At 37.9% G+C, this 13,662-nt stretch overlaps 1 protein-coding gene across 4 annotated transcripts; it reads right to left on the bottom strand.

The window, feature by feature from the left end:
* Positions 1-2,247: 2,247 nt before the first annotated feature.
* On the bottom strand, positions 2,248-5,613 carry LOC107804701 (uncharacterized). 4 transcript variants are annotated; one of them, XM_075251874.1, is made up of 6 exons: positions 5,242-5,613; positions 4,427-4,552; positions 4,239-4,314; positions 3,683-3,756; positions 3,526-3,590; positions 2,248-2,672 (listed from the first exon to the last, which is right to left on the bottom strand). In XM_075251874.1, exons 1-6 carry the CDS (start codon positions 5,269-5,271, stop codon positions 2,630-2,632), a joined length of 414 nt encoding a protein of 137 aa, XP_075107975.1. In that variant the 5' UTR covers positions 5,272-5,613; the 3' UTR covers positions 2,248-2,629. The 4 variants fall into 4 exon arrangements, with proteins under 4 accessions (XP_075107975.1, XP_016484119.1, XP_075107976.1 ...); XM_016628633.2 differs by having other exon boundaries at positions 4,475-4,552; positions 5,242-5,603; XM_075251875.1 differs by lacking the exon at positions 5,242-5,613 and adding an exon at positions 4,972-5,234.
* Positions 5,614-13,662: the final 8,049 nt, after the last annotated feature.

Raw genomic sequence — 13,662 nt, 5'->3', positions numbered from 1 at the left:
TAAAGGAAAATCTTAGGTCAAATTTTGCAACTACAAAAATTTTACCTACCGTTGAGTTTATATTAAAATAACGGCAAATGGTCAAATATATCCCTCTACTTTCTAAAATGGTCTAAGAATACCCCTTGTTATACTATTGGGTTATCTATACCCCTGCAATCATACTTTGGGTTCAAATATACCCCTCATTTAAACAGAGGGACACATGTCATCGTCTTGTTGGTCAATTCTAAATATCTCCTAATTAATTAAAAATACTCATTCCCAAACCCGAAAAATAATTTTTTTTTTGTAAAAACTGAAAAAAACTAAAAAAACAAATTTACAAAAAACTGAAAAAAACAAAAATATTTTTTTTTCAGTTTTTACAAAAAAAACTGCTTTAAAAAAACTGAAAAATATTTTCTAAAACAATATTTTTGTAAAAACTGAAAAATAAAAAAAACTGAAAATCAATTTTCTAAAGCAATTTTTTTTGTAAAAACTGGAAAAAAAAACTGATTTCTTTTTTTACTAAAAACTGGAAAAAAATGAAAATATTTTTTTTCCAGTTTTTACAAAAAAATTGCTTTAAAAAAAGCTGAAAAATATTTTCTAAAGCAATATTTTTGTAAAAACTGAAAAGCAATTTTCTAAAGCAATATTTTTGTAAAAACTGAAGAAAAAAATTTCTTCCTTCCTGGTTTGTTTTCTTTCAGTTTTTAGTTAAAAATATTTCAGTTTTTTCCAGTTATTAATTGCTTTAGAAAATTGCTTTTCAGTTTTTACAAATAATATTGTTTTAGAAAATATTTTTCAGTTTTTTTAAATCAGTTTTTTTGTAAAAACTGGTAAAAAAAATATTTTCGTTTTTTTTCAGTTTTTAGTAAAAAAAGAATTTAGTTTTTCCATTTTTTACAAAAAAAATTATTTTTTGGGTATGGGTAATAAGTCTTTTTAATTAATTAGGAGATATTTAGAATTGACCAACAGGACGATGACACGTGTCCCTCCGTTTAAATGAGGGGTATATTTGAACCCAAAGTATGACTGCAGGAGTATAGATAACCCAATAGTATAATGATGGGTATTCTTAGACCATTTTCAAAAGTAAAGGGGTATATTTGACCCTTTGCCGTTAAAATAATGGTAGTCCAACTTAATATACCAGGGGGATTGTAACTAAATTTAAGAAGTTTTAGTGGAAATGACACCAAGTAGCCACTTTTAAGTATGCTGTTTAAAATATATCCACAGTTTACAATGTATTTAAAGATTAATCAATTTTGTTTAAGTTTTGAGGACACGGCGTCCTAGAGTTTAAACCTCAAAATTTAAAATTCAGGACATTGTGTTCTAAAGTTCGAAAAATTGTGTCTAAAAGTTTGAATTTTATGTCCTGAATTTTAAATTAATAGTTCAGAAATTCATGACACTTAGTCCTGAATTACAAATTAACAGCTCAAAAATTCAGGACGCTTAGTCCTTAAGTTCTAGAGTTTAAACCTCAAAATTCAAACTTTAGGACATCGTGTCCTAAAGTTTGAAAAGTGTGTCCAGAAGATCGAATCTTATGTCCTGAATTTTAGATTAGTAAATCAGACTTTCAAATCGACTAATCTTTAAATTAATTATAAATTGTGAATATATTTTAAACAACAATCTTTAAAGTAGCTATTGTTGCACTGCAACTGAAGTTTTACATTAAATCAACGTGACGTAGAGGTTATAGTTTACTATACAACACTCAAAGTCTGGTCAGCAATTAAAGTGATGACTCGAAAGAACATTAAGGATCCGATTGGACATAAAATTTGACTCCTTTTTTTTTCAAAAAAAAAATAAATTAAAAGCATTGTTTGTTCTTGAAATTTGATCAGTTTTGACAAACCAATTTTTGAGAGAAAATTCTTCTTCTACTAAAACTTCCAACCTTTTTCAAGTAAAGCACATGCCCAAACACAATTTCAACTTCCAAAAATTATTTTTCAACTCAACTTCAAAACCTCATTTTTTTTAAATTTCAACCAAACTTATGTCCATAAAACTAAGAGCAAGGACAGAAAGTACATACAGTAGTTATCCATTTGTAAGCAAAACATCAAACAATTTTGTAATTTGTTGTCTTATTACTAGTACTAGTAATTGTCTGCAGGTCAAAAGGGAGAAAACGGAGTAAAATCCAATTAAATAATGCATATTTTTATTTGTGACAAAGGAAGAATACTGCGACAAATATATAGTAAGAACTTAGCTTCTGACATCAAATTTTGTCAATCTGTAAGTTCAGTCAGCATCAATATATAACCATGTGAATTGATACAACCTTGAGGAAGGGAAGAAGGTCGCAATCCTATCTTCGGATCTTCCAATACACTTGTTACAGAATCTACATTTTACAAGAAGTCTAAAGGGCATCCAGTAAATACCAAATCATGATAACTGTAAAAGTTTCTGAGTACAGATATCCTGTCAGTTACATACAAGCATGGTTGCCCTGGAAAACCTTTGTGCGAGATTATGAATATTCAACTTTAGTACATAAAATCTCGTCAATAACACAATGTTACAACCATTAACATCCGTGGGGGTAAGCGAGGTACTATAGGAAAGACAATGGATGTGAAGAGAAAAAAATGATCACCTTCTTTCATTTGTCCATCAACTTGTTAAATTCTGTTAATTGCTCTGACCTGCATGATTGATTCGCTATTAGACGACATTAAAGTACTAAAGGATTTTGCTATTAGAATGTTGACGTGAAAGTACTAAAAGATATAGAATTTGTTCTCTGTTTAAAAGCATTAGCAGATCAACAGCAAAGTTGCCGCTGGAGATGATGCTACATCATGAATCAACAATGAATTTAGGTTTTATTAGAAGTTGTCTTAAGCAGAACACTGATCAATTATCTAGTATTTCTAAGTGTACAGTAAAATATACAATCTTTTCAGAAATCCAAATAAGCTAGCAACTTTGAACCAAACAAAAGAGCATCAGAAGTCAGTCAAATGCTCAAGTTTTTGTTAAATAGTCCTCGCTAACTCTTTCCAAATTCCTATTTAGAAACACTATGATGCTGTTAAAGACAAGACAAACAGACAAATCTAATAAGTCAGAGAGAATGTGGTCTTCTATATGGATGACTTCTCTTCCGTGCTGGTAATTCTGTTTCACATACACATAGAAAGACGAGGAAAACGTGTGTCTAATCATGCGTCTGACTCTTTCTACACCTTCCGAATCTTCACAAAACCTAGGAGAGAATTTTTGGACATGCTACAACACCTTAACGCCATATGAAAATTGATAGCATCATACCATACATTAATTGAAGAAAACTTCTAAATTCAACACTGAAGAAAATTCATCTAATCCAGCCCCCCTAAAGAAATTCATATTGCTTCTTTATAAGGGAAGAAAAAATTAGTCACAAAATGACAGAATAATGTCCTTTAAAAACCACACTAAGTTTCTTTTCCTTCAGGGTCAGATTTTTAAAGCCAATTGAATAATTCCAATTAGTAATCTGAACCAAACACTCACCAGACTGAACTCATACCAAGCCCATTAGAGGTAAGTATCATCCCTTTGAATCTGGATAGATATTCCTGTATCAGAACACCAAGTAGTCAGAATGCAATGCCAAAGCATCAGAACTCAACAAGGGAAATTAACAAGATGGAAGCATGAAAGTCCTTACTGGCAAGGTATAATCATTTATCTCATAGTTTCCGTTTAAATCATAATCAAGTCTCTTATCAGGATCACTTAGCACTGCAATGAATGTAAATTGGTAGCAATTAGTGACTGCATGATGTAAGCAGTGAACAAATCTTTACCCGTCAACTATACATTTGATGTAGGGCTCCAGAATTCTTTCTTGGTAAAGAATTTCAAAAAACTGTGTGCAACGAGCATAAAGAAAGGAAGTAAGCCTCCAAAACTAATAAGCTTCTGATGGTAAAATAGGTAAGAAGATAGGATTTCAGGATCGACACTAAGCAACAGACCGTGAAAAAATTGTTGGGAGAATTTGATGCTGGCAATACATTTAATATGGAGCTACTTTCAACCAGCATATAAACTGTTGTTCTCTTGATATTTAAGCATAATAAAACGTCACTTGGTATAAGTGGTAAAAATGTAGAGAGATTAGATTACGTTCAAGCTAAATCATGCAGGATAAATAGCAATTATCTGCATCAAGTAGCATGAAATATATACGAAAATATTATGCCCAAAACCAAAATAACTACCCGTATAAGCTTCATTAATCTCTTGAAATTTAGCGGTTACTGCATCATTACACTTGTGTTTGTCAGGATGCCACTTCTGCGCATGTCAATCAATGTGAATGATATGACTGCAGTCAGGAACACACTGCTTCAAATAAATGCATGCGTGCGCAAAGAAAGAGATGAAGAGACAGAGAGAGAACTCAAACATAGAGGAGCTGTAGCAGGTGCTGCTCGATGAAATATGGATGACTAACCAGTGCAAGTTTTCTATAGTTTAATCTGATCGTCTCATCGGATGCATCATATTCTACTTCAAGAACCTTGTAATAATCCTTAAGCAATCAAAAGAAATTTTGTCATGAGATCATGAAGATTAGGAAACCAAATTACAATCTATAATACTTTACAGCTAAAAGAAAGTATTGTAATGAAAAGAATTTCCTTACAACCGAAAAGACAGACTAGCTCCTATATGCCAAAAGGATGAACACAAAAATCCCAATTCTACAAAAATGTTACCCACTAATTAAACTGGGCAATGATTCTACAGAGGGAAACCTTTTTACATGAATAGTACCAAAGAATTTCCTTTTTCTAGTTGAGGGAAGGTAAAGAGTTAACCTTTTACCAAGAATTATCAACCCCCCCCCCAAAAAAAAAAACAAGAATTAACACGATTTTTTTTCTTTTTCAATTAAAAGAGTATAGCAAACCCAAGATATTCCACAAGGAACAAAGTTAAAATTGAAACCATGGGGCTTAAGTAGAGGTCAAAGCATTTTGTTGCTTCTTTTTTCTGCAGCAGTCTGAAGGAAATGGATCAGTTCTAAAAGATGACAACTTTATTAGCAATTATGATGCAATTTGTATTCTTATTCTTATAAACAGACCTAGAATGCGACGACTATAAATCTAGAACCATTTTGCTCAACAAATAGGAAAAATGAAGGGGAGAAATGTGAACTAAAATGCAAATGAAGAGACAGGAAAAGGAAGTAAAATAGATTCCAAGGAAGAGCACCTTGTAGGTGGTCTTTTTATCATCCTCCATATGGTTTGCCAAAAGTTCTTTGCCTCTCCTACTTAAGAATAAAGCAACCTTTCTCTTTATTAGTAATTTTGGAATGATGTGTCGTATTTTAATCCAGAAAACGGGACATCAAATAGGAGATATTGCAAAAGTTTCATATAAAAATGGGAGGAACAAATTGCTATAAATTATCTTTCCCCCTCGTGAAAAATAATGGTTGAAATTTGAAAGCCACAGAGAGAAAAGGGAAAGAGACGGAGGGACAAGCTGACAACAATTGACGGCTTAACCCTTTGGCATCGGATAGGATTCCCCCTTTTTCTTCCTGGACGTTTTTTTTTTTTTTTTTTGGTCAAAAACTGTTTGAACTGGGATATCTGTAAAAGTGTAACCGAACAGACGTATTTCAAAATGTATTCGGTAGATTGCCAAATTGATCTCTTAATTCGTGAATATTGGAAAGGAAGGTCCTCGTGTACTGATAATTGTAGATTTTTTTTTGCCTTCGAGCGTTGCCTAAGTTGGGTGGGTGACTAATTTATCACACGGGAGATCCGGGATTGATTCTACTCACCAACGACTTTCTCGGTTAGAGCTTGTCGTACCAAATTTGCGTAGTACGATTTATATCTCTTGTTTAATTTGCGACATATTTCACAATGAACAGATTATCCAGTGCACACTAAAAGGATAGCGGCTGCGAGTTTTCCTAAGAATTTTCCAAAAAAACTTACTAAATTTTTTTATAAATGTGATTTTATCATTACTCTTATAATGTAACAACAATATTTTTAATGTTGATGATATGAACTTACTAAATTCTTTTATAAATGTGATTTTATCATTACTTCTATAATGCAACAACAATATCTTTAATAATGATGAGATGAGTTGGGCTAAATGAAAGGGATGAGAATTCATAATCAATTCTAACTTGTTTGGTACTGAAGCGTAATTGTTGTTCTAGTACCTTCGATGACTAATTGGGGATAGATTTTTTTTTCCACCTAAATAACAGTACGATATGATTGGGAAAAACATGTAGTGAAGTTTTATCCCAGAGATAGCTTGGGTATTGAGTAGGGGTGTCAATGGATATTCGGAAACCGACTTAACGAACCGAACCGAACCGATTTTTGGGTTTCTTTTAAAGAAACCGTAAGTTTTTATATAAATCTATAATCGCACTGATAATTAGGATAGTTTTTTTTTATAAAAATAAATTAAAAAAATACCGAACCGAACCGAATAAATTATACATGTGAAAAATATATTTATATAGTAAGTTTAAAAATAATAATGCATTGAATTTTTCTTTGGGCCTTAGAGTTATGAAAATTGTTACAAGCCAACAAGTAATTAAACTCAAAATACTAATTCCTAAAACCTATCATGCTACTTCTACTTAAACTAAGTTATTTCAAGTATCTTCATTAGCAAGACACAAAGTATTCTAGCGATTATGAGTAGCAAACTACAATGTATTGAATATATTTTCTTTAATATAATTTAGATTTATCTTTATGAATATCTAATCTTCTATAGACTTTATTCTTGAGTATCAACTTGGTTAATAACTTTTCACTCGTGTGATTTATATTTTCTTTGCCTTTGCTTGGTTTCTTTTATATTGTTGTACAATAGTTGATGGATCTATACTCTAGCCATATTTCATTTTTTCTAATTCATCACTCTTTAAACAGTAAAAATGTTTAGAGAGTTTTGCTAAATCCTATAAAAGAACGTATGTTATTGCATTCTACTTCTACTAGTGAATTTTACATGATATTTAAAAAAATATTAAAAATTAACTGAACCGTACCGATACCGAAGAAAACCCGACATGATTGGGACGGTTTCGAAAAGTCTAATTTTGGTTATACATAATAGAATAACCGAAAAATTGGTATGGTACAAATTTTATAAAATAACCGGCCGAACCGAACCATTGACACCCCTAGTCTCGGCCATTGCCGAGATCGAGCGTAAATATTTCTTGATGATAACTATCCACATCGGATCACTATCTACTTTGGATCAGTTCTTCCTTTAGTCCCCAAATATTAGACTATTATAATGTTGACCCCATGATATTTAGTGGTCCACATAGATCATTATTATGGTTGTATACGGGTGAAATCGAGCCCATGATGCATTATAGCCTCCGACAAAATAAGCCAGGCTCGTGCCATGGCAACAAGGGACCGAAATCTAGTCAAAGTCCCACCGGGCCAGAACCCGGGGGTATGACACCTGTCTTTGAGAATATCGAGGCCATGATCCCAGAATCGCTCCTAGCCTCAAACGACTTCGAAAAACATTGTCAGACAATCCAACATAGCCAACAGAAGGCCGAAATATCCGTGATCGACCGAATATTACGGCGGAGATCTCGGCACGTATCGATAAGGAACCGACAATCAGTGAATCAGAAGATTTTTACCTTTTTACAGAGTTGTACCTAAAATAGAACTCCCCTACTATATAAAGGGGGTCTGATAATTCATAAAAGACATTGTAACACGCAATCAAAAGTAATTATATTATTATTTTATTTGTCTCCAGCTCTTGTTCTTTTTCATTTATACTGGTCTTGGTGAGCTCGGTTCAAGAGTGGCTATTTCATCAAGGCTGAAACTATCCAACAAGTGTGGTTTGAATTTATTTTGTCTTTGGTTATTCAATAGCAACTTAATTTATCGCTTTGTATCAAGTTAATCCGCGTATCCTTAAAAAGAGTTACAAATTTGATTGTTATCCGATTTTGAGGGTAAACAGTTTGGCGCCCACCGTGGGGCTAAGGATAATAGCGGCAATTTGATGCAAATCCATATAACACACACTATTTTACACTTGTTCTTTGAAGTGTCTTTAATTTCAGCTTAAAAATCGAAATGTCAAACCCCGAGTCTGCCCCTCTAAACATGGACGCCGAGTTCAGCCACAATGACGAGAACAACAATGTAGCACCCAGTAACGAGGTGCCCCTAGTTGACCTCGGCGGAGTTCTAGTCGTGGACCCTATCGACGCCCGTTCACATGTGGCCATCAACACAAATTTGCCTACCAATCCTGAGAACAGCCTGCACAGAGAACTCCAATCGATTGCCCAGAATATGCACAGCAGTGAAAATGATGGGATCAATTTGCGGTAATCTTCGAAATGTTACAGGCTCAACAAGCAGCGATAGCCTAGTTGCAGAACCAAAGCCGAGCGCCGAGCAGGGTTGAGCCCGAGCCATCCCGGGAAGTCACTCGCAGAAATAAACCGACCACAGAGAGGCAGAATGAAAATGAATCGGGGACCAACCCCGGGATCATAAAGATGCTCGAGGAATTAACAAAACAGATAGAATCGGAGGAGAAGAAAATTGAAGCCAATGACAAAAAGATGGAAACCTACAACTCCAGGGTCGACCAAATCCCAGGAGCACCTTCGATATTGAAGGGTCTAGATTCTAAGAAGTTTGTTCAAAAACCTTTTGGCTTCACAGAAGTTGAAACAAAATATGGTGGAGTACCCGGCTGTCACTTGGGTCGATGTGTATAATTGGTATCAATCAAAAATCAGGGTCGAAGAAGATCAACTCGGGGCCCTTCCGGGTCCATTTACCCCATCAGAGCCGTCGACAAAATCAGGAGAGACGTTGATCATGAACCAAGGTCAAACAGGGATCGATATCAGCCATACAACGACGACCGAAGTGGTAGCGGATCTGGGCGAAACCCCATGAAAAGTGAAAAATGAGTGATCGGGGTCAAAGCAATCGGGGACTCATGAGCAAAAACCATTTCGACAGGCCCATCGGGCATAAGGAGGCGGCAAAGCTATTGGAGTAAAACTTTAACGTCGACGCCACAACCATCATATCCGCCATTGGGCACATCAAAGACACCAAATGGCCTCGACCTCTACAGTCCGATCCATCCCAAAGGAATACTAACTTGATGTGAAAATATCATGGCACTCACGGCCACAGAACAGAAGATTGCCGATAATTGAGAGATGAGGTAGCCCGGCTATTCAACAACGGACACCTCCGAGAGTTCATGAGCAATCGAGCCAAAAACCACTTCAGAAACAGAGATTCTAGTAAACGGATCGAGCAGGAGGAACCTTAACATGTCATTAACATGATCATCGGTAGGGTCGACGTTCCCCAGAGGCCGATGCTGAAGTGCACCAAAGTATTTATCACAAGGGAAAACGGACTCGGGATTATATGCCAGAGGGAACCTTGTCCTTCAACAACAATGACACTGAGGGCATCGTGCAGCCCCACAATGATGCACTGGTAATATCTTTACTCATAAATAAATCTCGAGTTAAGCGTGTGTTAATTGATCCAGGTAGCTCGGCCAACATCATTAGATCAAGGGTTGTGGAACAACTCGGTCTACAAGATCAGATCGTGCCTGTAGTCCGAGTTCTAAACGGATTCAACATGGCATATGCCACTAAAGTGGAGATAACATTACCGGTGAACACCGTCGGGACCGTTCAAGAAACAAAGTTCTATGTGATCGAAGGGGTGAGGTATAATGCTTTGTTCGGAAGACCATGGATTCACAACATGAGGGCGGTACCCTCGACTCTGCACCAGGTGTTGAAGTTCCTGACGCTGGGAGGAATAAAAACAATTTACGGAGAATAACCGGCCCCAAAAGAGTTGTTCGCGGTCGACGAGGTGGTCCTTATATCCACACTTTCGACACCGAAGGAACTGGGTCCGGTCACCAATGGAGAAACCAAATAGCAACTACTGACACTGACTCTGTCCCAATAGGAGAAGCAGGAGATGGATGAGGACGACGACTACAGGGTTCCCAGGTCTTTCATATCTCCCGACGATTCCGACGCTACAAAATCAACGTTCGAGGAACTGGAGCAAGTCGTACTGATCGAACCCTTTCCCGACCGAAAAGTATACCTAGGCACGAGGTTGAATCCCTAGCTCAAGAAAAGACTCATTCAATTTCTTATAGCTAACGAAGGTTGTTTTGCTTGGTCCCACCTTGATATGACAGGGATCCCGCCAAAAATAACCACTCACAAGCTAAGTCTGGACCCGAAGTTCCACCCGGTCAAGCAGAAGAGGAGACCCCAGTCCGAGGTCAAACATGTTTTCATCAAGGACGAAGTATCTAAACTCCTTAAAATAGGGTCCATCCGGGAGGTTAAATACCGGGACTGGTTAGCAAACGTAGTAGTAGTCCCCAAAAAGGGGAACAAATTAAGAATGTCTGTGGACTATAAAGACTTGAATAAAGCGTGTCCCAAGGATTCTTTCCCTTTGCCTAACATCGATCGCATGATCGATGCAACGGCCGTCCACGAGATCCTCAGCTTTCTCGATGCTTATTCTGGGTACAACAAAATTTTGATGGACCCGGGTGATCACGAAAAAACTTCCTACATCACCAAGTACGACACCTACTGCTATAACGTGATTCCATTTGGACTAAAAACCATCGGCGCCACTTACTAACGCCTAGTAAATTGGATGTTCGAAGAACAAATAGGAAAAGCAATGGAGGTTTACATTGACGATATGTTGGTTAAGTCCCTGCGAACAGAGGACCATTTGAAATATTTACAGGAAACCTTCAGCATATTGAAGAAATACAATATGAAGCTGAACTTGGATAAATGTGCATTCGGAGTCGGATCCGGTAAATTCCTCGGATTCATGGTATCCAATCGGGGAATCGAGATCAACCCCGATAAGATCAAGGCCATCGAAGATATCACTGTTGTGGACAACGTGAAGGGCGTACAAAGGTTAACCAGACACATAGTTGCCTTGGGACGATTTATTTCAAGGTCATCCAACAAGAGCCACCGTTTCTTCTCACTATTGAAGAAAAAGAATAACTTCTTATGGACCCCGGAGTGTCAACGGGCCTTTGAGGAGCTCAAGCAATATCTATCGAGCCCAGCGCTGCTTGACACGCCGAAGACAGACAGACATCTATACATGTACTTGGCAATATCGGAGATAGCGGTAAGTGGAGTCCTAGTCCGGAAAGAGAAAGGTACGCAATTTCCAATTTACTATGTTAGCAGCACTTTAGGTGAGGCCGAAACTAGATACCCTCACCTAGAAATATTGGTGCTCACTTTGCTAAGCGCCTCCAAGAAGCTGAAACCGTACTTTCAATGTCACCCAATATGTGTCGTAACCACTTACCCATTAAGTAATGTATTGCATAAACCTGAACTCTCGGGACGGTTGGCCAAATGGGTCGTGGAGATCAGCGGGTACGATATCGAATCTCGACCTCAGACCGCCATTAAATCTCGAATTTTGGCAAACTTTGTACCCGACTTTACGCCGGCCCTAATACCCGAGGTCGAGAAAGAGTTGTTGTTAAGCTCGGGGACTTCTTCGGAAATCTGGACCCTCTTTACGGATGGCGCCTCGAACGCAAAGGGGTCCAGACTTGGAATTGTATTGAAACCACCCGCAGGTAATGTAGTTAGACAATCTATTAGGACTGTAACATTAACTAACAATGAGGCCGAGTGTGAGGCTATGATTGCAGGTCTCGAACTAGCCAAAAGCTTGGGGGCAGACGTGATCGAAGCTAAGTGTGACTCCCTCCTTGTGGTGAACCAAGTTAATGGAACGTTCGAAGTTAGAGAGGAACGATTGCAAAGATACTTGGATAAACTGCAAGTAATGTTACATCAGTTCAAGGAGTGGACTCTACAACATGTGCCTCGGGATCAAAACAGGAAGGCCGATGCCTTTGCTAACTTGGGATCGTCGGTCGATGATGATGGGTTCAACTAGGGGGCGGTCGTATAACTCATTAGATCAGTAGTAGAAGAAGGTCACGCCGAGATAAACTCAATAAGCTTAACTTGGGACTAGAGAAACAAATATATAGAATATCTAAAAACCAAAAAACTGCCTTCGGACCCTAAGGAATTGAGGACTCTACGTACGAAGGCAGCCCGATTCAGCCTATCTGAAGACGGCATATTATTCCGGAGAACGGTCGATGTCCCACTCGCAATATGTCTAGGACCCAGATACACCGAGTATATTCTAAGGGAAATCCACGAAGGCACCTGCGGAAATCATTAAGGCGCCGAATCGTTAGCTCAGAAAATAATCAGAGCCGGCTACTATTGGATCGACATGGAAAAGGACGCGAAGGAGTTCGTACGAAAATGCGACGGATGTCAAAGGCACGCTCCGATGATTTATCAGCCCAGGGAGCTGCTACATTTGGTCTTATCGCCCTGGCCGTTCATGAAATGGGGGATGGACATCGTCGGCCCCCTTCCATGGGCACCCGGTAAGGCTCAATTTATATTGTTTATAACTGACTATTTTTCTAAATGGGTGGAAGCCTAGGCATTTGAGAAATTCAGGGAGAAGGAAGTCATTGATTTTATCTGGGACCACATAATATGTCGGTATGGAATGCCGGCTGAGATCGTGTGCGACAATGGAAAATAGTTTATCGGCATCAAAGTAAGCAAGTTTCTCGAAGATCATAAGATCAAAAGAATCCTGTCAACACCCTATCACCCTAGTGGGAACGGGCAAGCGAAGTCCACGAACAAAACTATACTCCAAAACCTCAGAAAGAAATTAACCGACGACAAAGGAAAATGGAAAGAAATCTTACCTGAAGTTCTAATACCGATCGAAGTCGGAGAACCGAGTCTCAGGTTCCAATATGCAACCGAAGAATCAAATAACGAGACCATGAATACGAGCCTGGAACTATTAGATGAAAGGCATGAAGTCGCCCTCGTCCGGATGGCTGCCCAAAAAAAATGGATCGAGAGGTATTACAGTTGAAGATCCAACCTTCGACACTTCAATGTCAGGGACTTAGTGTTGAGGAAGGTCACATTAAACACCCGGAACCCGAACAAAGGGAAGCTGGGGTCGAATTAGAAAGGTCCGTATCAAATTATCGAAATCAGCGGAAAGGGGTCGTACAAACTCGGAGCAATGAACGGTGAACGACTACCGAACAACTAGAACATAACTCACTTAAAACGATATTACTGCTAAGGTATGACCACATTTACTTCTTTTATTTATTTACATTTTGGACTAACGCTTGCAGGTAACCGTCAAAGAACGATACGATTTTTAGGTCAGAAAGTACGCGTTACACTATTTTTTCCTTGAACCGGTTTTGTCCCAAATGGGTTTTACGGCAAGGTTTTTAACGAGGCAACAACGGATCGTGCTAACTTAGAATCGAAGACCGGTTGTCAACAGTATCTGAGGCTTCTCTATGATCGACCTCGAACACTGGGGGGGCATCACCATCGGATAATGATTTTGGCAAGGAAAGAAACTTTGTGCTCGAATAGTCTAGGCTCGATCGATAGGATTTATTGTAAGGGCCAAACGGTCAAATTAACTCTGCCCACATATA

The sequence above is a fragment of the Nicotiana tabacum genome, chromosome 4 (assembly GCF_000715075.1).
Source record: "Nicotiana tabacum cultivar K326 chromosome 4, ASM71507v2, whole genome shotgun sequence".
In the NCBI taxonomy this organism is placed as follows: domain Eukaryota; kingdom Viridiplantae; phylum Streptophyta; class Magnoliopsida; order Solanales; family Solanaceae; genus Nicotiana; species Nicotiana tabacum.
The sequence above is the reverse complement of the archived record's forward strand: the minus strand, read 5'-3'. Positions and strand labels throughout refer to the sequence as shown.